At 27.6% G+C, this 22,215-nt stretch overlaps 5 protein-coding genes and 1 non-coding gene across 7 annotated transcripts; 2 read left to right on the forward strand and 4 right to left on the reverse strand.

The window, feature by feature from the left end:
- Positions 1-1,323: 1,323 nt before the first annotated feature.
- On the reverse strand, positions 1,324-5,403 carry LOC103580897 (neprilysin-2). The gene is made up of 8 exons (XM_008562820.2): positions 4,846-5,403; positions 4,631-4,752; positions 4,518-4,571; positions 4,232-4,453; positions 3,935-4,155; positions 2,141-3,074; positions 1,791-2,008; positions 1,324-1,691 (listed from the first exon to the last, which is right to left on the reverse strand). The coding sequence occupies exons 1-8, from the start codon at positions 4,920-4,922 to the stop codon at positions 1,353-1,355; spliced, it is 2,187 nt and encodes a 728-aa protein (XP_008561042.1). The 5' UTR covers positions 4,923-5,403; the 3' UTR covers positions 1,324-1,352.
- Positions 5,404-5,658: 255 nt separating this feature from the next.
- Positions 5,659-7,080, forward strand: LOC103580955 (uncharacterized). The gene is made up of 2 exons (XM_008562909.1): positions 5,659-6,086; positions 6,916-7,080. The coding sequence occupies exons 1-2, from the start codon at positions 5,748-5,750 to the stop codon at positions 7,078-7,080; spliced, it is 504 nt and encodes a 167-aa protein (XP_008561131.1). The 5' UTR covers positions 5,659-5,747.
- A 65-nt stretch (positions 7,081-7,145) lies between these two features.
- On the reverse strand, positions 7,146-11,817 carry LOC103580896 (suppressor of fused homolog). The gene is made up of 6 exons (XM_008562818.3): positions 11,274-11,817; positions 11,104-11,196; positions 8,960-9,269; positions 8,386-8,888; positions 8,103-8,310; positions 7,146-7,473 (listed from the first exon to the last, which is right to left on the reverse strand). Exons 1-6 carry the CDS (start codon positions 11,453-11,455, stop codon positions 7,408-7,410), a joined length of 1,362 nt encoding a protein of 453 aa, XP_008561040.1. The 5' UTR covers positions 11,456-11,817; the 3' UTR covers positions 7,146-7,407.
- Positions 11,818-12,058: 241 nt separating this feature from the next.
- Positions 12,059-16,310, reverse strand: LOC103580895 (uncharacterized). 2 transcript variants are annotated; one of them, XM_008562817.2, is made up of 8 exons: positions 16,178-16,310; positions 14,623-14,987; positions 14,069-14,194; positions 13,870-13,978; positions 13,642-13,792; positions 12,615-12,801; positions 12,423-12,551; positions 12,059-12,356 (listed from the first exon to the last, which is right to left on the reverse strand). In XM_008562817.2, exons 2-8 carry the CDS (start codon positions 14,978-14,980, stop codon positions 12,169-12,171), a joined length of 1,248 nt encoding a protein of 415 aa, XP_008561039.1. In that variant the 5' UTR covers positions 14,981-14,987; positions 16,178-16,310; the 3' UTR covers positions 12,059-12,168. The 2 variants fall into 2 exon arrangements, with proteins under 2 accessions (XP_008561039.1, XP_008561038.1); XM_008562816.2 differs by lacking the exon at positions 16,178-16,310 and adding an exon at positions 15,068-15,176 and having other exon boundaries at positions 12,060-12,356.
- A 1,648-nt stretch (positions 16,311-17,958) lies between these two features.
- LOC103580893 (uncharacterized) lies at positions 17,959-20,962 on the forward strand. The gene is made up of 7 exons (XM_008562815.2): positions 17,959-18,019; positions 18,143-18,325; positions 18,386-18,480; positions 18,543-18,680; positions 19,267-19,502; positions 19,593-20,100; positions 20,251-20,962. The coding sequence occupies exons 2-7, from the start codon at positions 18,176-18,178 to the stop codon at positions 20,600-20,602; spliced, it is 1,479 nt and encodes a 492-aa protein (XP_008561037.1). The 5' UTR covers positions 17,959-18,019; positions 18,143-18,175; the 3' UTR covers positions 20,603-20,962.
- A 910-nt stretch (positions 20,963-21,872) lies between these two features.
- LOC128667699 (U5 spliceosomal RNA) lies at positions 21,873-21,993 on the reverse strand. The gene has a single exon (XR_008403649.1). It is a non-coding gene; the product is annotated as a U5 spliceosomal RNA (small nuclear RNA).
- Between the last annotated feature and the right edge of the window lie 222 nt (positions 21,994-22,215).

Consider the following 22,215-nt stretch of genomic DNA (forward strand, 5'->3'; position numbering starts at 1 on the left):
GGATATGGCACTTTCCTCGCGTAATATGATGTCTTTTCCACGTATATCTTGATGCAAAAAACAAGAATTTCATATTCATAATTGTTTAAAATATTAATTTTTTATGAAATGGGCTCTGACGGGATCAATCTTAGAGTCGTTATTGTTTATACTAATTTTGTAAATTAGTTTAAATAAATGAATAAATAAATAAATAAATTTCTGCACGGACAAAAGTTTTTCATATTTTTGAAATTTTCTATCAGTATAATAAAATCTTTGTTCATCACAAATCTTAATTATTACTTTACAGTGAAATTCATATTTTGACACAAGTGCGAATGCTACTGTGGGCTCATTCTGACGATTTTTAATTATTAGGACAAATGAAAAAAAAAATGTTTCTAATAGATATATTCGAATTATTCTTACCACAAATTCATCATCATGAAATCTTATGCATGAACCTTTTGCTTATTTATGACAAAACTTTTCCATAAAATTTTATAAAACGTCATAATTTTTGACGAAACTATATGAAATTCTGTAATATTTTTTATAATTTCATAGAATCTTGTGATATAGAATTCGTGATAACAAAAAAATTTTCACATAGTTAAATATAGATATATTGGTGGTTTCAATGCATGCAAATTTCATTAACTTCATTAAAAAATTTTATTTCATAGAATTGTTTAAATTCACTCTTTATTTAACTTATGTTATATACATTTTATACATTAATTTTTTTTAAAAGAAATTTAACTCAATGAGATTTTTTCTACTTTACGGATTTATATCTATCATAAATTTCTGAATTTTATATGAAACGTATAGTATTTAGTTATTACCAAAACTGAAGTCAAATTGTTACTGAAGCATTACCTTATCGTCATCATCTTGTTGAACTGAGTGTTTATGGAAGGCAAACCAAAGGTATAGTTCAATGTTATAATAATAATTATTATTATAGTCTTGTATATAAATTTAACCCGTCATAAAAGTAATTTGCCTGCAATGCAACTGATAGCAATCGGAAAAATTGACTGATTTGGAGAAAGAACGAAGAATTAAATGGAATGAAAACGTGGTGGGGATTAAAAGCGATGATTTTGACCATCGCAAAAATCACTATTAGGTTTTTTTTATGGACATTTTATTCGTATATATTTCATATAATTTTTACAAAATAAGTTACGCAGAGTATATGTGCTCAAATTAAGACGTTGGATTTCTGTTGACATATTTTCGGGATGCCACTTTGTAAATAATTATATGTAATTTTAAAACTGAAACTACACTATCAATAATCTCAGTATTGACTAAAGCAAGTAACCAAATTAGTCCATTTTTTAATAATCAATTTATTTTATCTACCACCAGGTACATTTGGGTTCCTTGTTCATATTAGAACCCACAGGACACTGAAAATCAGCTGAAATCTCAGGTATATTCGAGAATATTTTCATTATGTTGTATTCATGAATATTTAGCTGATTGTTATGAAGATTGCGTGGTTCATTAATATTCTCGTATTCAAAACAGAATGATTGTGCGAAAGATATCCAAAACAATTGCTCCTGGGTATATGGCAACCCTTCAAGAGTCGGTTCTGTTCCCAATTTGGTGACGTAATCCTGGTAAGCTGCCCAGGAAGTACGGAATCCGATGTACTGAGCAATCATATCTTCTTCAGATCGATCTTGAGGCATCTGAAAAAAATAATGGAGTGCGTGAAGTCTCTAATAATTTAAGTAAAACTTGTTTGTTTTCATACAATACTATTTCCAAAGGATTATTTAAATACTTACATTTTTTTTCTTCAGCTCATCAGTTGAATCATCAATATGATTACGGAAACAATCGAGTTGTTTATCTATGAGTTCTTTCCGAACTGTCTGATTCCTTCCGACGTGAGATACTGCCGAGGCGATACTAAGTGCTATATATGATCCACTTGAACCGAAATTCATGTACATTGGGCGATCATTGTTGAACAAAGGGCTAGGAATCATAGCCGCCGGTATATCTGTAAAAATAATATTGATTAATAAAACATTAAATCATGTGGGACACATGTGCGCGTACTTAATCCCTTCGCACACGTGCCCCACATGACTCTAACGAATTTACTAACTAAATAAAATAAAAGGAAACTTACTTAAATGCCCATTCATATAATTTGGAATTCCTAGCGTACTTAACTTATTCATATTGTGTGGGTTTATTTCCGATAGTAGTTTGATACTAAAATCTTTTTTAATTTTAAATAAATTCAAGTTCAAAAGCGTCTGCAAAAAGTTATCCTTAACGACTTGAGCATCTGCGTAGAATTTTTTAAGTTCTTTCGAATTAGACAATTTATTCGATGGTCCAATAGTGAATGACATCTCTTTGAGAATATTTATTCCTTCATTTTTAGCTTCATCACTTAATGTTTTAGATTCTTTTATCATTTTAGTGATTTGATCCTTGAAAGTGATTACCATTTGTTTAATAGTCTCTCGACTACTTTTAAATTGATCCAAATACAAATTAAGAAGAGCATATTTTGTATAAGCTTTCGCTGTTTCCAGACAATCATCATCAGCGGGCATGCCAACATAACCTACTAATTTCTGGAACATTTGTTGCATTTCCCTAAATTCCTCAGTCAAATAAGGAACTGAGTATTGAACTATTTTCCAAATGGCGTAATTTGCTTGCACACGTTTTGGAGTTTTTTCCATGAGCTTTACGAACTCTGTCAAAGCTGTAGAATTCCATACAGTTAAAATAGGCTTTTCGTTACTGTCCACAAAAGGAATAAGGGTTTTATCGACAAATCTATTCCAATCGATACTCGGCCATTGCTTCTGTAACTTTTCAATGCTAATATTATCATCAATATTATTATTATTCATATGACACGAATCATCTCCAGATATAATTTCATGTAATTTATTTTCAAATTGAAATGCTTCCTTCAATTCTTGTATAGTATCTCCAATATTTGCACCAAGAGATCGTGCTATTCTAAGCATATAGTCTGCGTACATTTGTTTTTGCATTGTAGTTGTAGTGCTCATTGAGTTATCGAAGTAGGAACCAGCCATCTGTTGGGACAAAATATTTCAGTAAAGACGCAAAGTATCAATTCCTTATTATAAAATAGGTATTTAGAAAGGAGTATACTTAAAAATCTGCTGCAAATCTTGCGACAGTTTTTTTTAGTAGACAGTAGTTATCTGCCTATTTATATGACTATAGTTCTTACTACAGCCATTTGTCACAGATTTAAACTGCCGTCTTGTGTAAGACTTGCACAAGTACAGACTGTTTAAAATTGAATTAGACAAGGTTAGTGAATATTCACTATTTGCTAGTGAACTTTGCTAATTCACTTTTAAAGAGGAAAGATACATTTTTCTTAAAAAATTATCCATGTGCATTTCAGATTTATTATTAATTGATTGATTAGAATGTCTTGCACATAGTTAATGCAGAAACATGCGCAAGAAATCTTTTAAAGATACATACATATTACTTGCAGTAGATTTGCGCAAGATTTGATATGACAAATGTCTCGCAGAAATCTGCTGTAAGCCATGTGTAAGAATCTGTAAGAAAATTCTTACGCAAGGTTTTCACAAAAACTTTTTAAGTTATTTTAAATATCTAGATATATTTGCGTCTAATAAGCCCATATCACCTATAAATTTTGTAATTAAATCTTCGCTAAATATCGGTTGGGAGATTTATTATTATATTAAGAAGCAGACACGATGGGATTTTCCGGGTGCCGTTTTTGTAAAACTTGTACAAAACTGCAGCAAGCTTGTCTTGAAATTATTGTACAAATCCTAGTAAATTTGGCTGTAAGAAGTTTGTGATCACTGTCTTAAGTAGACACTTCCAATAGACAATGTTACGAGGAAGATAGTGTTTAAATGTGTCCCAGAGCCATATAACTTACTCTGATAGAATATCGTAAAGTCCATTTATTGCTATGGTTGGTATATAAAGGTTGCCAATCTAAGAAGTAATTTATATTATAACCGGATTTTTTAGCATTGCTGGTAAAATCGATCCAATTGAATTCAGATTCCTTCCACCTGTTGGCTTCCAAAATCGGCCAGTTTCCTAAAGTCTTAATGATTCTCTTCATAAGGTCTAAACCTTGTTGTCCCCTAGCCTCTACACAAATATACAATATGAAATACATTTGTATGACTATTGCTTCTGTTAAAAAAAACAATCATCAACAACTTACCCCTGTTCATGCATGTTTTGTAAATATCATCGATAAGTTTGTAAGGCTTAAAGTCAGAAAAGATTCCTTTTTGAATAAGCTTTTCAAGATGATCATGTTTTTGTGATAAAAGATAATTATAGTCATTAGATTTATCAGTTTTTTTATAATTACCGCAAGCAAATCGGGGAAAATTATCACATGGATTTATAGTATCATCTCTGTATCTTATAATTCGTGCGGCTAATAAAAAAAATTTATTGAAATTATATCAAAGCGTAACAATAAAATTAAAAACATAACTTACCAGTTTCTAAACGTTCTACAGAACATGCGGTACTCGTGCATTTGTTTGACACCACTAAAAAATTCAAATTATTTAATTAATCTCTCTACCCTCGAATACAATAAATTAGTTACCATTATTCCGTGTGGTATCGATAACAGACGCATCATTTATTGAAATTAAAGACCAAATGAATCCAATGATCACTATCAAAAATAATGGACGATCAAGAAGAGACACCCGCGATTGCCCTAAACTAAAAAGTTTTATCATATTTTTAAAAAATATTTTATTAATTTAATTAACTTATATATAGAAATATGTGAACTTGAATAGTAAATATACTTACTTATTAAATATTTGATACATTGTAGAATATTTGTTATCACTATTGCGGTCTTGAGGAAAATAACAGATAGCAAGCATCTCAATTTGTTAAATAGAAGTCTTATGATTCACTTTAAGAATTATTGAATTATTACACTATTATCTTGTTAAAATAAATGTGTGAGTAACGTAAGTCAAGGGTAGAGGACAAAGTAATTGTAATTATTATGTTAATTTTGTGTAGATGGGTAATATCAACCATCTTTGCTCTTAGCAATGTTCTCACTGATTATGATAACCTTTAAATATTAAAATCAGATTATATTTATAGTTTAATTTTTCGAATAAAATCCGATGAAGCCTCACAAGTTGCACTGACAATTTTCTTCCGAATATTCTATCTAATATCTCTGGAAGATTAAAAAAAATTCGTCAAGCTCTCATCTAGTCCTCTACATGTTGCTTCCCCAAGAGTTAAAGAATATCTTAGGCAGTGAGGAGTTTTTGAATTTTTAGAGATTGTCACTTCGGTTTATCAAAATTTATCGACTCAGTCTTGTCCGAATATGAGATATTACCTTATTTTATTTGAATGCTGTTCTAAATTTAAAAAAAAAAAAAAAACAAAATGTTAAAAATATATAAATTATAAATTTCATAATGGGCGAAATTCACACTATCAATTTCATATATATTTAATCATCAGTAAATTGTCATAATGTGTGGTAAATTATTAAGTATTTAAATTTAAAAATTAATCAAGTGCGCATATTTTAATGAATAACACGATTTTTAATAAGTTACGGGATAAATTTGAAGTAAAAAATAATTGTCTTAAGAGAAATAGTGAGTCAAGTATTTATCTGTAAAAAATTAAAAAATTAGAGGTTATTAATATACAAAGATATAATATTGTATTGTATAATGTATCGATCAATCATCTACAATCAATTAACAGACGGTTATTTGGATATCAGTACGTGGATTCGAGACACATTTGAAATAACACTAGGAATTTTAATGGAATTTTTAGGACGATTTATTGATCTTGCAATTGCTATTTCGCAATTAATATTTCAAGTTATTTGTTTTCTGAGGGATTTGTGCATAGAAACAATGCAAACATTTGCAAATTTATTTCGGGGTATTGTAAATGTTGTTAAATCTATCAGTTCAGAAAATGTTGAAGATTTTGCGGAAGCGTGTTTGGTTGTAATTCTTTGGGTTGCAGCAGCTAAATTTTTTATCGGTCTTGTTGATAAGGTAAACAATTAATCTTAAAAAAAGTACTCAAATCTGATCAGATACGAAAAAATATCTTATGTGATCGTATATGAACAAATATAATTATATAAGACCATATTAGTTCATATATAGTCAAGCGGTTACATATAAGTATATATAATCATATATACTTATGTATGACTATATATGACCAGATATAATCATATATAACTATGTTTGTTCATATATGATCAGATATAATTATTTTTCGTATCTTTCATCAGTTCTAAGTATTTATATACTTACATATATGATCATAAATAATTATATTTAAATTCATGATCATATACTATCATATACAAATCTATGTATGGTCATGTATTAGTATTTTTTCCTTGTGATTTTTTTTAGAAAACAATTATGATAATTTATAATATAATAATATTAAATATCATATATTATCATATATGATCTTATATGGCAATCTATGATCAATTATAATCATATAATCAAGCATACAAATTGCATTTGCACTTATGGCTTCATATATGGTCAGATATCGCAATTTTCTGTACCTGATAGCATATGAGTGTTTATATATGATCTTATATGGCAGTCTATGATCAGGTACAACCATATAATCAAGTATACAAACTGTATTTGCACTTTTGGCTCCATATATAATCAGATATCGTAATTTTTCGTACCTGATATATGAATATTTATATATTATCATATATTTTATTCTGGAAAACCTCACTTTTGTATATTTTCATTTGAGAAAAATGTTTTTTTGTCCTACTAATTAATAAAAAATATAAATGATTAATTAATTAGATAATAATATAAATGTTCAATTATTAAATAGAGTTATGGACGATACAATCCTTTGAGGGTGTTTAAAAAATTAAGGAACAATGAACTAGAAAAATATGAATCGGAAATTCCTGCAGTGAGAGATCACATATGGACGAAGGCGCCTAATTCAAAAAGAAAATCAATTTTACGTAAAAAACGTAGTACAAAGTATTGATTTAAGTAATTAATAAAAAAATTTAATTATTTGTTGGTTATTTTTTATTAACAAAGTATATAAAAAATTATATATTTATTTGCTATAAATGTAACTTAGTCACATTTTTTATCTGCGGTTAATTGATTAGTTCATATAGATTTATATACATTACATATAATCATTTTATAAATAATTACGATATATTTTTTTGCTAATATAAATTATAAATTTATGATATTTAATAAATATTATTATTATTATTTTTTAAGGAAGGCAATGCGGTGAATTAAATTAGTAGAAATAATTAATTAGATGAAACAATGAAACGTTCAATATTTTTTTTTTTTAATCAGTTACGATTGTTATGGCAAGATTGTAATCCGGCCATGAAAATGTTTTCGGCAGTTGAATCTGTAAACAAAAAACGAAAATAAATTTAATACTTAGACGGTAATTAAGTTTTCAATTTAAAAGTTGGGTTATGGTTAAAATTTAATAAGTGTATTTAAACAAAAAAATTTATTTAATTTTTATTATTTATAAATTCTTTTAAATCACGACATTTTGAAATAGAAATCAAGCTATCGACAAATTCTTTTGCGTCGGGTTTTCAAAAATAAATGGAATAATACCTTTACGGATTCGAATTACGGTAAGTTACCGTATTTTGCCGTAAAATACCGCATTTCACGAAAATTTACATAAATTGGAGCAATTTACCGTAAACACGGTGTAATACCTTACTTTGCGATTAAACACTGTAATTTTGCAGCATTTTTACAGTAAAGTACAGGCATTTGACTGTTAAACACTACAGGATTGCCACAAATCCACAGTAAATAGCAATACCTTTACCTAAAATACCGTAATCGACTGTAAAATATCGCAACTTGCCGTAAAAAAAAGCAACACCGTAAAATACTACAGTCTACTGTAAAATACCGCAATTCACTGTGAAATACTGATTTTGCCGTAAATATCCCGAACACCGTAAATTACCGTAATTGGGATCCAAATATACATAAAGAATTTTTTTTTACCTGAGCAGAAGAATTAAAAATTTGAAACTCATCCGCCATTTTAGCTGCCAGCTCATCGTTAATAAGTACTTGTAGCCATGGTCCTTGTACAACATACGGTTTATCATTAGACACAAGTGTCCCAGTGACTGAAGACGCAACGATCGTTATCGCTGAGTGTGATAATACCGATTTAAATGTAAAATGTCTTCCATGCATTATTCTTCCCCTGAAAAAAAAAACGACCGCCATCCTAGTAACTTGAAAATCTAACCTCAATATTAAGAAAAAATAAAATACTCACTTGATAGCAAGAGGAAGAAGACTTCCAGCCTCTAAATTAAAAGTTAAGTGCAATCCCGTTAGTGTTTTAACAGTTAAATTATCGTTGTTAAATAAATCTGCGTCACGTGATGCGTCATCTTGCATTTTTTCCGCTTTAACGGCAAAATTATTAATCAAGTGATCATTGTCTTCATTGTTATCCTCATCATCCTCATCGTCATCAGAATTATCTTTATTTTTCTCTCGATATTTTCCAGTGCTTTCATTATTCATCATTTGCACCCACCAGCATTTAGACGATACTCCGCTTAGATTAGAACCCTCTCGTTCGATACCAGTTTGAATTTTTTCAGCAACGGTTGAGTCTTCTTCCATCGCCGAGTATGACCGATTTATATTTGTTATAAGCCAAGGACCACATCCACGAGTTGTTTTCAATAAATTTATCACACCCAAACCGTTCCAATGTTGGGCAGCTTGTAATTCTTCGGATGTCACGCCAATTATTTGAACAAACGAAACCTTTGAAGGAAATCGAATGAGTTATTTGATGTTTTGCAATGGAAATACTTGCAATTATAAAGCAAACTTACTTCTCCATGAGGAGTTGATACCGCGGGTGGTAACTGCGGATCGCGGCCCATCAGAATTTGAGTTATGCGCCCATTTTCTTTACCCAAAGGCGCGTGCCAAGACACGTGGTCACCTGGTAATAACATGTTACCCGAATTGAACACATATTTAGCTAATTGCTGCATTACATTTGCTGGCCATGTCGGCGGTGTTGTTTCACCAGACTCGCGGGCTAAACGAAATGTCAATTCGAATCCAAAACCACTTGGTTGCCCTGGCCCGCTTTTAGGATGCAATCTACCATCCCCATGTAAGTCTGACAAACCCAAGCTAAAAAATATATATTTAATTTAATTAATCATATTATAAGCCAACTATATAACGATTAAAATTTATAATAATAATGCAACCGAAACTTATGAGATGCAATCATTAAAGATTGTAAGGTAAAAATTAATTAGAAAAATAAAAAATTTAGGCCTCTTATCAGCAAAAATTTACATGTCGACGTCTTGTATTTAAATTGTCGCAAGTTGTTCGTTAAAAGCATCGATTAAAATTGTTAACGTTCATAACGAGGGTTAAGACTTGAAAGTTGATTGCTTTCTGTGAAATATAAATAATATTTGGCCATATGTGAAGCATATATGAATTTTATATTCTTTATAATAGATCATATATGAATCGTGTATAAAGCATATATGAACCACATATTTCTCATATATAGATGATATTTGAGTCACATATTTTTCAGATATGGATCATATATGAATCATCTATTCTTCACATATAGATCATATTCTTCATTTATGGATCATATATTATGAATCTCATATCCATCTTATATTGATCATATATGAATCATATATTCTTTATAGATGGATCATATATAAATAATATATGACCAATTTTCAAATATGCTTTATATATTGTCATACATGATTCATTTTTCACGGGCTGAAAAAAGTGAAAGGCTTCAAAGTCGTAACGAAAAACACACTGAAGAAAAATGCTTTTAATGATATCGCTTATAACGAATTTTAATTGTATGTTAAGAAATATTAAGACAAAATAATATGTTAAGGCGTTCAATTTCAGTCATTCTAGCTTTTGATAGTATGGATAAATATGGTGAAATTTTAGTTTTTTTTTTTTATGATTAAATTGAAAATATGCGTTTAGTTTCCTTTATAGTTCGAAATGTGATCTACTTGAAATGTTTGTAAATGCTATCATTCAGAAAAATTATTTGAAATGATTTAAAATAATTTGGATCGACTATTAAATAAATATATACTTAGAATGGATTAAATCATTTTTCTTAATCAGGGATAATACAATAATCTGAAGTCAAACAATATTAGTAATATTAGTAATTTAAAGAGGATTTGCACTTTTTTCTCTTTCGCACTCAAGTGAATAAACGAAACTGTCGCACTTGTTTAGTAAATGGAGATTTCGTTCAAATTTTTTTCGTAACCAAATAAGAATTTTCAATAAATCGGACCGAAGATCGTTAGATAACAGACTAGTGCTTCGAGCCGTAGTGTGTTTCTTGTGATAAGAGCTTTCAATAAAGAGAAAAAATTGGCAAAATTATCTGCAAATTCCTCTTACTAAATCATTTAATATTTAATAAATAATTTTTGATTCATAAAGTCAGAAGCAGAAAAGAAATATTCTAATCTCCATAACAGAGTACGAAAAAAATTGAATAAAAAATGCAGATGTTGAAGATGTTTACAATAACGAAAGTGTAGGTATTTATAAAGTAAGGATGTAGGAATTAAAAATAGAATTAAGTTAGGGTCTGTTCCTATGGGTGAATGACAAACCGGAAATTACACCGGAAAGAAATTTTATGACAAAGCTTTATATAAATAGAATATATTTAAAGGACACGGGGTAAAATGATACGTCTTACAATAATGTAAATTTATGTAAAAAAAAATATTTCCTCATTTTTAATGCAGGATTGAGTTCACTTACATCTAAATTATTTTTAACTAATTTAAATCAGCCGCGCAATTTAAAAACCTATAAGAGCAAAATTTTTTTAGGGCACTGCCGTGTTTACAAAAAAGTTTTTGAAAATTTATGAGAATCGATTACGCAATTTTTCGAGTATAATTATCATAATTATTTTATTAGAAATAAATCTCACCTGATATAATGCCAATGTGGCGGGACACCAAGTTCAGGACATCCTGGATTTTCATACATACTGATATAATCTAAAGGATCTGGACCACCGAGCCTAGAAAAAATATTTATTTTAACAAATTATCCTTCATATTAATTAAAAAAAAAATTAATTGATTGATTAATAATTACCAGTATTTAATAATAGCAGTGACAGTAAGTGGATTTGATTGATCAGGATACAATTCTTTACAAACATTGTGTAAAGCATCTAATCCCAATGCTCGTGATAAAGGTGACATTTCATTATTATTTATTTTATTGCTGGGTGTATTATAATTTAATTCGTTTTTTTCTCTCATATTAACGTACATTAACTTTTAATTACTAACAAAAAAATATATAAATTAAATAATTTTTAATACTGTGGAAAAAAAATAATAAAATAAAGCGCACAAAATCACATCGAAATTTTGGAAAAAAATTTGAAGTTAATGGTGAATATCAATTCACTTTTCGATTAATATTTAGTTTGATTTGTTTATGTGAATAGAGAAGCGATGAGTCAAGCTAGAAAAATTATGAGATACTGACAAGTATATTTTTGTGCTAATAGCAATAGCTACAGCTAAAGTTAATTGTACAGTTCGAGAGAGAAAGTTTATAGTTACTTTTTTCTGGTGAATTTTAGGTTGGCTATGAAATTTGCTAGAGACTTTTTTATTCTTAACAATCGATTGGATAGCCTACGTCAATATCGACGGTTGGTACTAGAGGTGGGTAGTTCCCGGAACATTCCGGATTGAACCTGGAACGTTTCCGGAACGAAAAGGAACTAGTTCCTGGAATCATATTCGTGGAACTATTTAATGTTTTTAATTCTCATGAAGGTTCAGCGATTTTAGATTATATATTTAATATATGATAAATATCGAACTAATTAAAAGAGTAATTTAAAAAAAAAAATTTATTTCATTGAGTTATCGTGTTTATTTTTATTGCTATCATTGTTTTTACATCATAAAAATATTTAATATGACATAATCGAATTACTTATTATTTTAAATGTTATAAATATATAATTGCTTTAATAAAAATTAATCAAATGAACTTTTTCTTCAGTATGGGCAACAATGCACGGATTTTTATTAACTTCTAAAACAGATATATTAACAATCGGTTTATCATCAACCTGAATTTTTCTTGAGTTTTTTATTCTCTCTTGCAATTCCAATATTTCCTGATAATCTTTAATCCACAGTAAATGTATGGCACCTTTTATAAATATAAACAAAGAATTATTTATTTCTATACAAGCGCAAAAACAATTATATTAATTACCATTTTCTAAGCCGAACATCAAAACTTGTGCGTGCAGTGCCATTGATATTACATTAGATCCAAAATGATCAGATAATTGAAATTCGTTCCATTCATCTTCATAATAATTTGTCGATCCAACACTCATAGCTATAATAAGTTTTTTAAATTTAACAAACTTATTTAATTGTTTAATTTAATTGTATAATTTACCTCCAATAACAAAAAAGAAGAGAATTGTCGGCATAGAAATTCTCTCTAGAAAGTTATTGAGATCGTCCGGAAGTTCAATAAAATCTTTTTCTTGATCCATTAGTAGTTTATTCAGTTTACCATTTTCTATTAATCCATGATATAGATACATTTTTGTATGACCTTCATGATACGTCAATGCTGTCATCTTTAAAAATTTTTTTAAATTAACAACATTAATTAACTTATAAGTTAATTGAAATTTTACTAATCTTAAGTGCGCAAACGTGATTGTCATTTTATTCTATTATTTTTCAATTAAAACTTTTCTATCTAAAATATGTTATCAAAACTTTTTTAATCAGATTCAATTGAAATTTTCTGTTACAGAAAATATTGTCAATTTTAACATTTTATTCAAATAAAAGATAGCTGAAAACGCATGGGCAGAAAAAAATTTCAATTATGATAACACTATTTCGAAAGTCTTATAAAATCCGATGAATTTTTATTAATTCTTATAGAAATTTTATGAGAATGAATGAATTCTATAAAAAATTGCTATTGGCAATTTTAGGCCTTATTCATACACTGAGAAAAAAAAAATAAGCTGCGATATTTCGTCAATTAGCTCAAATGAAATATCTTATGTTACTTCAATAGAACTGATTTTAATTCTCTTATTAAAAAAAAAACGATTAGAAAAAAAAAATTTTAAATACTTTTTAATGCTTTTGAATACTCTTACTTTTGAATCGCCCTTCTTATGGGTATTTAACATAGCAAATCGTTTCGAATTTTTTTTTAATCAGGTTTCGTAGCAAAGTTTTTTTTCTCAATGTACAGCTATGAGTATATCGTTGTTGTTGTTTTTTTTTTTTTTTTTTTTTACAGAAAAGGCCTATTATAAAAATGGACTTCTAGTGCATTGGTAGTGCAAACCGAAGGCTCGCGCGACAAATGTATAAACAGTTGAAAAAAAAAATAATATTCTGAAAGCTATAAATAGATTAATAAAGAGGGTAAGTAAATTGTATAATAAAATTACATTTTTTCCATCTAAACAGTGTCCAAGAACTTCTTCATTTTGTAATCGAAATGATAAAGTTGGACCGGCTATTATTTGATCATCAACTTTTTCATATGATGTTAAAATACCATCCATTTCGGCCAGACAAAAGTGACGGCATTCACCAGTACTGTTAAAATAAATTGAATATTTATCATTAATTATGTAGTATTAATTTATTAATTAATCAATTTTATTAATCAATACCTTATACTATTGGCGAAAAAACCAGCAGTTGCTATTTCTATGTGCTTATTTATATCCCAAAATCTCATACCGTGATCGACATCAAGTGACACGATAAGTATATCGCCACCTGAGTTTTAATATTTTTAAAAATAAATATATGATAAAATTAGCAAAATAGTTATTAGTTATTAAAATAAAATTATTAGTGTTACGTAACTGGAATACCAAAATTCAATTTGATTTATTTCGTTGTCATGGTTCGCCATATAAAATGGAATATTTATGTCATCGATTGTATAAACATTTATTGTCCCATATGAAAATGCGACTGCGATATATTTATCTATGAAAAAAGAATAGTTATTATTACTTATAATAACAGTATTTTAAATTTTCCGAAAAAAAACACCCGTTTGAATTAAATCTGAGTTGGAGACAGAGGGGCACAAATCTCGACTGATATGCAGTAGGGCCCAGGTTTGAACCCCGGGATCAGCAAATAAATTTTTCATTGACAAAATGAAAGATTAATAATTTAAATATTGATATAGTTTTTAAACTGAATCAAATATTTTATAAAAAACGATTATTTTTATTTTACAGACTTTCAAATTCAAAAATGTGGATCGTCAAAAAAAAAATTATTCAAATGGAAACAACTTTTAGAATATACTAGAAAAAAGTAGAAATAAAATGAAACTAAAAAAAATGTACTATGGCCATCGTTAATTTTTAAAAAATTTATATAAAAAAATAAATAAAATTTCTTACCAAATGTAGAAATACACTTTATTTCACCTAAAGTAGGCAAAGGAACAATAGAATCTTTCTTTTCTTCCAATTCCATGGCTTTCCGCCATTTTTTATGTGAGAAAAAAGTTCCGCGCCATAAAGCAGGATCGGTAACTTGATTTTGGTGGATTATTAATTCATATGGGTGAGCTCGTTGCATTGTAAGTGTTTTGCATTCAAACAAAATGTCTTCATCACACAATTTTCTCCATACATTATTTTTTTCAAAATACTCTTCGACAATATCATAGAAGAAACGAGACACTAATCTCATTTCCATTAATGTTCGTCTGTCTAACTTTTTTAATATTATCAACCATATTTCTGGTGGGAACATCACACCCCTTGAAAAATAACAAAATTTTAATAAATCATATATTTAATTTACTGATACATGATAAATTTAAAAAATAGGGTATTTTACATTTTTATTAATTTTTGTTCTAATGCTCGTTACTGTAAGACGTAATTAGTTACTAAAAACTAAACAATGTTCAAGTGAACGATACTTTGTAAGACGTGTCTTTATATATATATATATATGATTCATTATCAGGTAGTATATGTATAGATGTGATAAAATATGTTATAATCTAGTGACATAAGTCATAATGTTTTAAACAGAAAAAATTATGACTTTCACTAATGACAATATTTTTTTTATCTTACATTGAAAATTCAAACAATATAACATTACTAAATATATACTATAAAACTATTCATGATAAAAAGTTTTTGAAAAGATATTAAATTATTTTTTTTTAACAATAAATTTTTAATTTTAAAATTTTGAATTGTAGTAAAATAGGCACTCTTATTTCATATAGTTAACATTATTTTTTTTTTTTTTTAATTTCATGAGGATTCGAACTCGTGACTTTCATAATCACGCAAATTTAAAAGTAATATTTTGTACAATATAATTATTATTAATTATTGCATTCTGGTACCATTTCTCCCTCTTTTTAAAAATATCAAATGACTTCCAACTGTTATAACAGAATTAAAATTTTATTAATTAATTAAAAACAAAATTAAAGCATTAATATAAAAAATAATAACGCAGTTGCTATGTCGCTGAGTTATAGATTAAAAAAAAAAATTATTTACACTTGTTATCAATTAGGAGTTGAACGAAATTTGTAAAATAAATTTCAATAAAATTTTCATGTTATAATTCGAATTAAAATTAATTTAATAAATTCCGTTTGATTCCGAATTATGTACAATTGTAAGTCATTTTTTGTAAATCTATATCACAGCGAAATTGCATCTATCCGTTGTTCTTTTCTCAATGAATGCTTTAATTTTCTTTTTAATTAATTAACAAAATTTTAATACCATTATGACAGTTGAAAGTCGTTGAAAATTTTTAAAAAGTGATGGATAATAACAAAGTTCTTGTTCGATATTAAATCAAAAAAAAAATTTGAATATTTAGCTGTCAACAATAAAAGTGATCTGATTGGCTGATTATTAGTTTCCACTAAAATCTACAATAATAATAACAATAACATGCTCTGAAAATGCTTACCTTCTTTAAAGATGAATTTTCTAAGATTAAGTGATAATAATTTTAATCAATAGCATTTATAAATAGAATGAAAAATTTTTTTAAAAAAAATATGTAATATAAAAATTATAAATGACAATAGGTTATATAAAGAAAATAAAATTTATGCTATGTGTCATATTATACTGTCATTAGAATTTAAAACGACGTCATCAGCATAAGCTGCTAGTGTAATCTATATTTATATATATTAACTTAAAAGTGTTCTATATATATATATATATATGCCAGCAATTTTAAAGAAACATTACCACTATTAAGTTGGCGCGAAAATTTAATATATTTGAATAAACGATATACTAAAAATTGCTCTCAAAATGCTCTTTCAGAATCCGCAATTGCTCCAGTCATAAAATTAATAATTAATTAATTATGAGCAATTAAAAGTACAAAACTCATTTTGTGTATAACTCAATAAATAAATTTTATTTTTAATATTGATCGCGGTCATTAAATTGCTTGCCTTGATTTCGATCGAGAATAATGATTTATTTGACGAAATATTGAAAATTAATGATAATCAATTAAAATCATAATTACAATGCATAATTTAATTGAATTGGGACGTCAAGGTAGTAGTGGGAGCAATACAGGAAGTGGGAAAAGGGGTGCGCGTGAGTACGGCTTTTTTAAATTGGCGAGAACGATTTGATTTTTTAATTTTTTGATAAGATTTTTTTTTGAAAAGGGCATAAAAAGTGGTGGTTTCTTATGTGTCAAGGTGCATACTATCACGTAGATGCATGATATCGCTTAGCGAAGCCCCTCAATTTTCCCCAAGTTCGTCTAAACTGGGAAATTCGCGAATTTTGATGAATTTCTGCAATTAATAGCTATTGAAAATTAATTTATTTATTGAGTTATACACAAAATGAGTGTTGTATTTTTAATTGATAATCATTCATGAAATTTTAATTTTATGAGTGGAGCAATTGTGGATTATGAAAGAAAATTTTGAGAGCGATCTTTAGTATATCGTTTATCAAAATATATTAAATTTCCGCGCCAACTTCATAGTGAAGGTTGAGTCGTGACTGCCGTACCTAAGAAATTTGTGAATTTTATATTTCTATTATTTCCTTCGGATATTTCCATTATCCGAGTCCTAAAAGTATTTGAAACGTAATTATAAATCTAAAATTTCAGAAGGTGCCAGGTACGGCCCATCCTTAAAAAGCTAAAATTGCCAATTTAAAAGCTATTAATTGTAAAAATATTTATAACTATCGTTTTTTAGAAGAAGAATCTGAAAAACGATTCACTTTGAGGACCAGACCCAAAATTTCCCGCCATTTTCGATTTCAGAGACCTAATTTTCGAGGTTAATGGCTCTCTTGCTAAGACTCAACGACTTCCTTTAATTACATACGCCAGCACGGATGTACATCTGAAAATAGTCAAAATAGATTTCTAGGACCTCAAAACGTCAAGATCTGGTGAAAACTCATTTTTCGAAAGTCGAATCAAATACAATATTTCCCTTTTCTTTGATAATTTCCAATTTTCATATCGGGAAATTAAAAATTCATATTGTTCATGAATACTAAAAATTTTTATGTCCTAATAAAATGAAAATAGACTGTTCTATACAAAATACCTTACATATATTGTCTATCAACAAAAGAATTATTTGCTGCGTCATGAGAATAAATAAAATAAAATTCGCCTTCATTATGGATAACAAAAATCATTCAACAAAATGATGGTCAATTATTTTTTTGTCAAATATGTATTGACTATTGTTGTGATTTTGGGCAAGAAAAAAATAAATTATCACAACGCAATTTGATTTTCGACATTCTGGTTCGTAACTCAGTTAAGATGTATATCTTAAAAATTGATTTTATCAAATTTTTTATAAATTCAATAATATTAATGAGTTTTAAATTAATTAACAATCAAACAAATGCTGAAGTTTGCTTGCAGATATTAAAAAATGCTAAAGAACTTAAGCATGCAATGTATTATCCTGGTAGGATACGTAAGTGGAATGAAAAAACTCATGAGTTCGATCATTTTGAAGCTTTAAACGATAACGGTTCACTTGTTTGTACTGTTGATTATTCTGATGATATCAAGGATAAAGAGGTTATCGTCGCTGTTGATACGGTAATTTAAATAATTTTTATTGCATTAAATTTTTGAAATTTATTTTTATCTCCTTTATAGATGCTTCCCTATGTAACGGAAGAAAATAATTATACAAATGTCTCAGGTTATATCGGTAGTATTTGGAATACATTAGAAGAAACATTAGAATTTAAGTATGTTAATTGTCATTTCATTAATTGGATTAATCAGTGATTAAAGTATTCATTCTTTTCAGAACGAAATTTAAAAAAACAGGAGAATTATCTGTTGATGAATTTCTAAAGGGTTCCTCTAACGTTTGGTTAAGTGCAGCGTCTATTGATAAATATTTTGGCGGGCATTGTCATTACAGTCATCAAATAATGACTATTTCGTAAGTTAAGAAATTTATTATCTATAAATATAAATTTATTCATGTAGGAATCACCGATGCGAAGGATTGGGCAAACATTGAATCTTTTTAAATTAAAAAGGGGTCGGATTAATCATAAATTAAATTCTTATCTTACTAAGTTTTCTTTCTATCAAATAAATTCTAAGTTCAAACATTTTTCTATTGGGCATTATTGAAGTGAAGAATTTTAAGTGACGTAAAATTTGTTTAAGTCCCATAATTTAATTGAAAAAAAAAAAAAATACTGTGCCCGAAAATAGGCCGATTCAATTGTCGGCCTATTTTCGTTCTATTCATCAAGAATAAAAATTTTTGGCGTGTTTTCAGCCTCTTTCAATAAAATCTTACGATTTCGGCATATTTTCGGCTAAATATTTATACCCGGGTTGCCCAATCTATATTTATTATTTAAAACTTGTACCAATGCTTGGTCCAAGGCTGGTCAAGCTTGACCCAGATTTGGACCAGTTCTTGGCCAACAATTTTTATACCTGGGTTATAATTCTTCAAATTCATTTCATGCTCTTTATATATTTTTTAAGTTAAATGTTTTTTTATAAATTAGATATTCATTATATGCACGTGCAGTAGCAGCACGTGTATCAATGTGGTGGTATGCACGAATATTTCAACCTGAATTATGGGCAGTAACGATACTTTACATCATAGGAATTAGTAGCTTTCTATTTGGAATGTATCGATTAAAAAAAATGGCATGTTCAAATTTCGTTGAGTGTAATAACGAATTTTCTGGAATATCATTTAATTTTTTGTGTGTACTTGGTGGTATAACTGGTCAAGGTAATTGTTTTTTTACTTTAAATAATTTTTGATAGTGGGGCACCATGGTCATCAAGAGTTTTTTTAAATTTTTAGTCTGTTTTTTTATAGGTATTCAAAAATTACCATCATCTTGGTCACTGCGATTTTTGATATTAACGTCTCTGACAATGGGTGTTTTAATAACATGTGGTTTCAATAGTACTTTAATGTCACATTTATCGATACAAAGTAGTAGAATGCCATTTACCGATTTAACAGATATATATTTTAATGGACGTGGTTCATATTCAATATGTGTACGACGAAATGATGCACCAGAAGCTTATTTACGTAACTTTGAAGAACAAATTAAAAAAAATATGAGTGAATTAGGAATTGAATGGCATAATATTATAAATCGTAAATGCCCGGAAATGGATAATAAACAAACTTTAAGATCTGCATTATGTGAAAATGGAAAATTAATTTATTTTGAAGCACCAGAAATATTTTTATCAGCATATCGTGAAGTTAAACATTTGTGTAGTATTGTTAAAATAGATGGTAACATACAACCAAGAAAAATAGCATTTCTTGTTACTACATCATGGCCGTATCGTAAATTAATTAATAAATAGTAAGTAGTTTTTATTGAATAATTTTTTAAAAAATGATGTAAGGCAATTATATAATATTTCATATTTTGCCTCTCTTATTCATTAAAATGAATGAAAAATTTTTAATAGTCTTGGAATATACTATAAAAAAAAAATATTTATATTTTTAGTTTAATGAAATTTCGTACAGCAGGAATATTGAATTACTTTGAAAAAAAATTTATATCACGAGAATTCCCAGACACAACGGAAAGTAAATTTTCCAGTGAAGTTGTTATGTTTGAACATATACAATTAGTATTATGGGGATTATGTATCATGTACGTTGTTAGTGCAACAATTTGTATTATTGAAAATATATGGTTTCGTTTTACAAACATATCTAAAATACAACGTATTATGTCACGTAGACGTTCAACATACAGACGTACACAAAAAATAATATTACCAATGATTTATGTTAATAATAATGCACTTAAATTACCGATGAGGGTCAATAATCTACATACTACTATGAATTAGTGGCTAACATAAAATATTATGTACTTATAAAAGGGTTATTGTTATATTCAATTTCAATAAATTTTTATTTCAACTATACTTCGAAAATTCGAAAAAAATATTTTCAGTCAAAAAAAAAAATTGTTGTCAGTCATCTTGTACAAGTACTGTAATGTATTGATGATGACTATTAAAATACAATAATATGAATATGAATATAAATATATAAGGGTGTTTAAAAAAAAACTTTATTTTTTAAGTCTTATAGTCTTAAAAATTAGTCTCAGGTAAAAAATCCTCCCAAAAGAGCAGTTCGAAATCTCATTCCTGCTTAGATCAACGAATATTCACTTTCCCATTTGAATTACATGTAATAAGAAAATTTTTTTTTTTTGAACCAAAGTACATAGTATTGTAGAAAATTTATTTCTCTACAAAAAAGTTCATAAGTGTTTTCTTCGTGCAACTAACAGAAAAAAAGTTATGACGCTTGAAATACTCAACGTATACAAAATTTTAATATAGTAAAAAAATTATGTTATATTATGTATTTATTATAGTTTAAAGGTTCTTACCTTTTGTTTTTAGTTGTACGAAGAAAACACTGAAAAACTTTTTTGTAGAGAGTTTAATTTTCGACAAATCATGTACTTTGATTTTTAAAAAAAAAATTTTTCAACTTTTATTTTTGATAAAAAATTTTTTTACATGCAATTGTAACGGGAAAGTGAATGTTCGTTGAACTTTATAGTTGGATCGATATGCCGAGTTGCTCTTTTGTGTGAAATTTTTTTTATATTTGAAACCAGATTGAGACCATAAGAAAAGTTTTCTTTTTTTTTTTTAAACACCCTAATATATATAATTCTATCACAATATTGCAAAATTCTTATTATTTAAAATTATATAATATTTTACATACCTTTGATTTTATATTATAAAATTTTTAGCTTTAGAGAACTCAAATTTCATTCAAATAAATTTTTATATTACAGAAATTTAAATCCTATGTTATAATAAAACCGTCGAATAATTTATCATGTCTCATTAAATTAATTTCTGTATTTCAATTTATTTTCTACCAAAATTAAAAACAAACTTATGTATTCTGAACCATAAAACATAACTTTTTAAAATTTGTATCAGTTAGATTATTTTTTCACTTGTACTAATTTTAATACTACAATTGTACTTATTTCAAAATATCAAACGGATTTCTCCAAGAATTTATATTTGAGCTCAGAGTAAGTACATTGAAATGTGAGGATTACTTATTTTTGAATTAATATATGACCCAGCTTACGCCGGGCACACAAAAAATTGTCTTATAGACTCATCAGATGTTCCCCTCCACGGAAATCTTTAGTAAAAGGCGAAAGATTTATGCGTTTATTGAAGGGAAACCAGAGTGACGATAACTGATTTAGAAATGGTTTTTAAAAACTCTGAACCAACTCTTCAGATGGAAAAAAGTAAAATCCTTTTGGCCATCTGGCGGCGCGCTTGCATACTACCTACATAAAAAAAATTTTTAAACATATTTTTAATTAAGACATTTTTATAAATGAGTTCATCACATATAAATACATATATAAATATATACATATTTTTTAATAATAATAGTTAAAAAAAAA

This window comes from Microplitis demolitor, chromosome 4 (assembly GCF_026212275.2).
Source record: "Microplitis demolitor isolate Queensland-Clemson2020A chromosome 4, iyMicDemo2.1a, whole genome shotgun sequence".
NCBI classification, from domain to species: Eukaryota; Metazoa; Arthropoda; class Insecta; order Hymenoptera; family Braconidae; genus Microplitis; species Microplitis demolitor.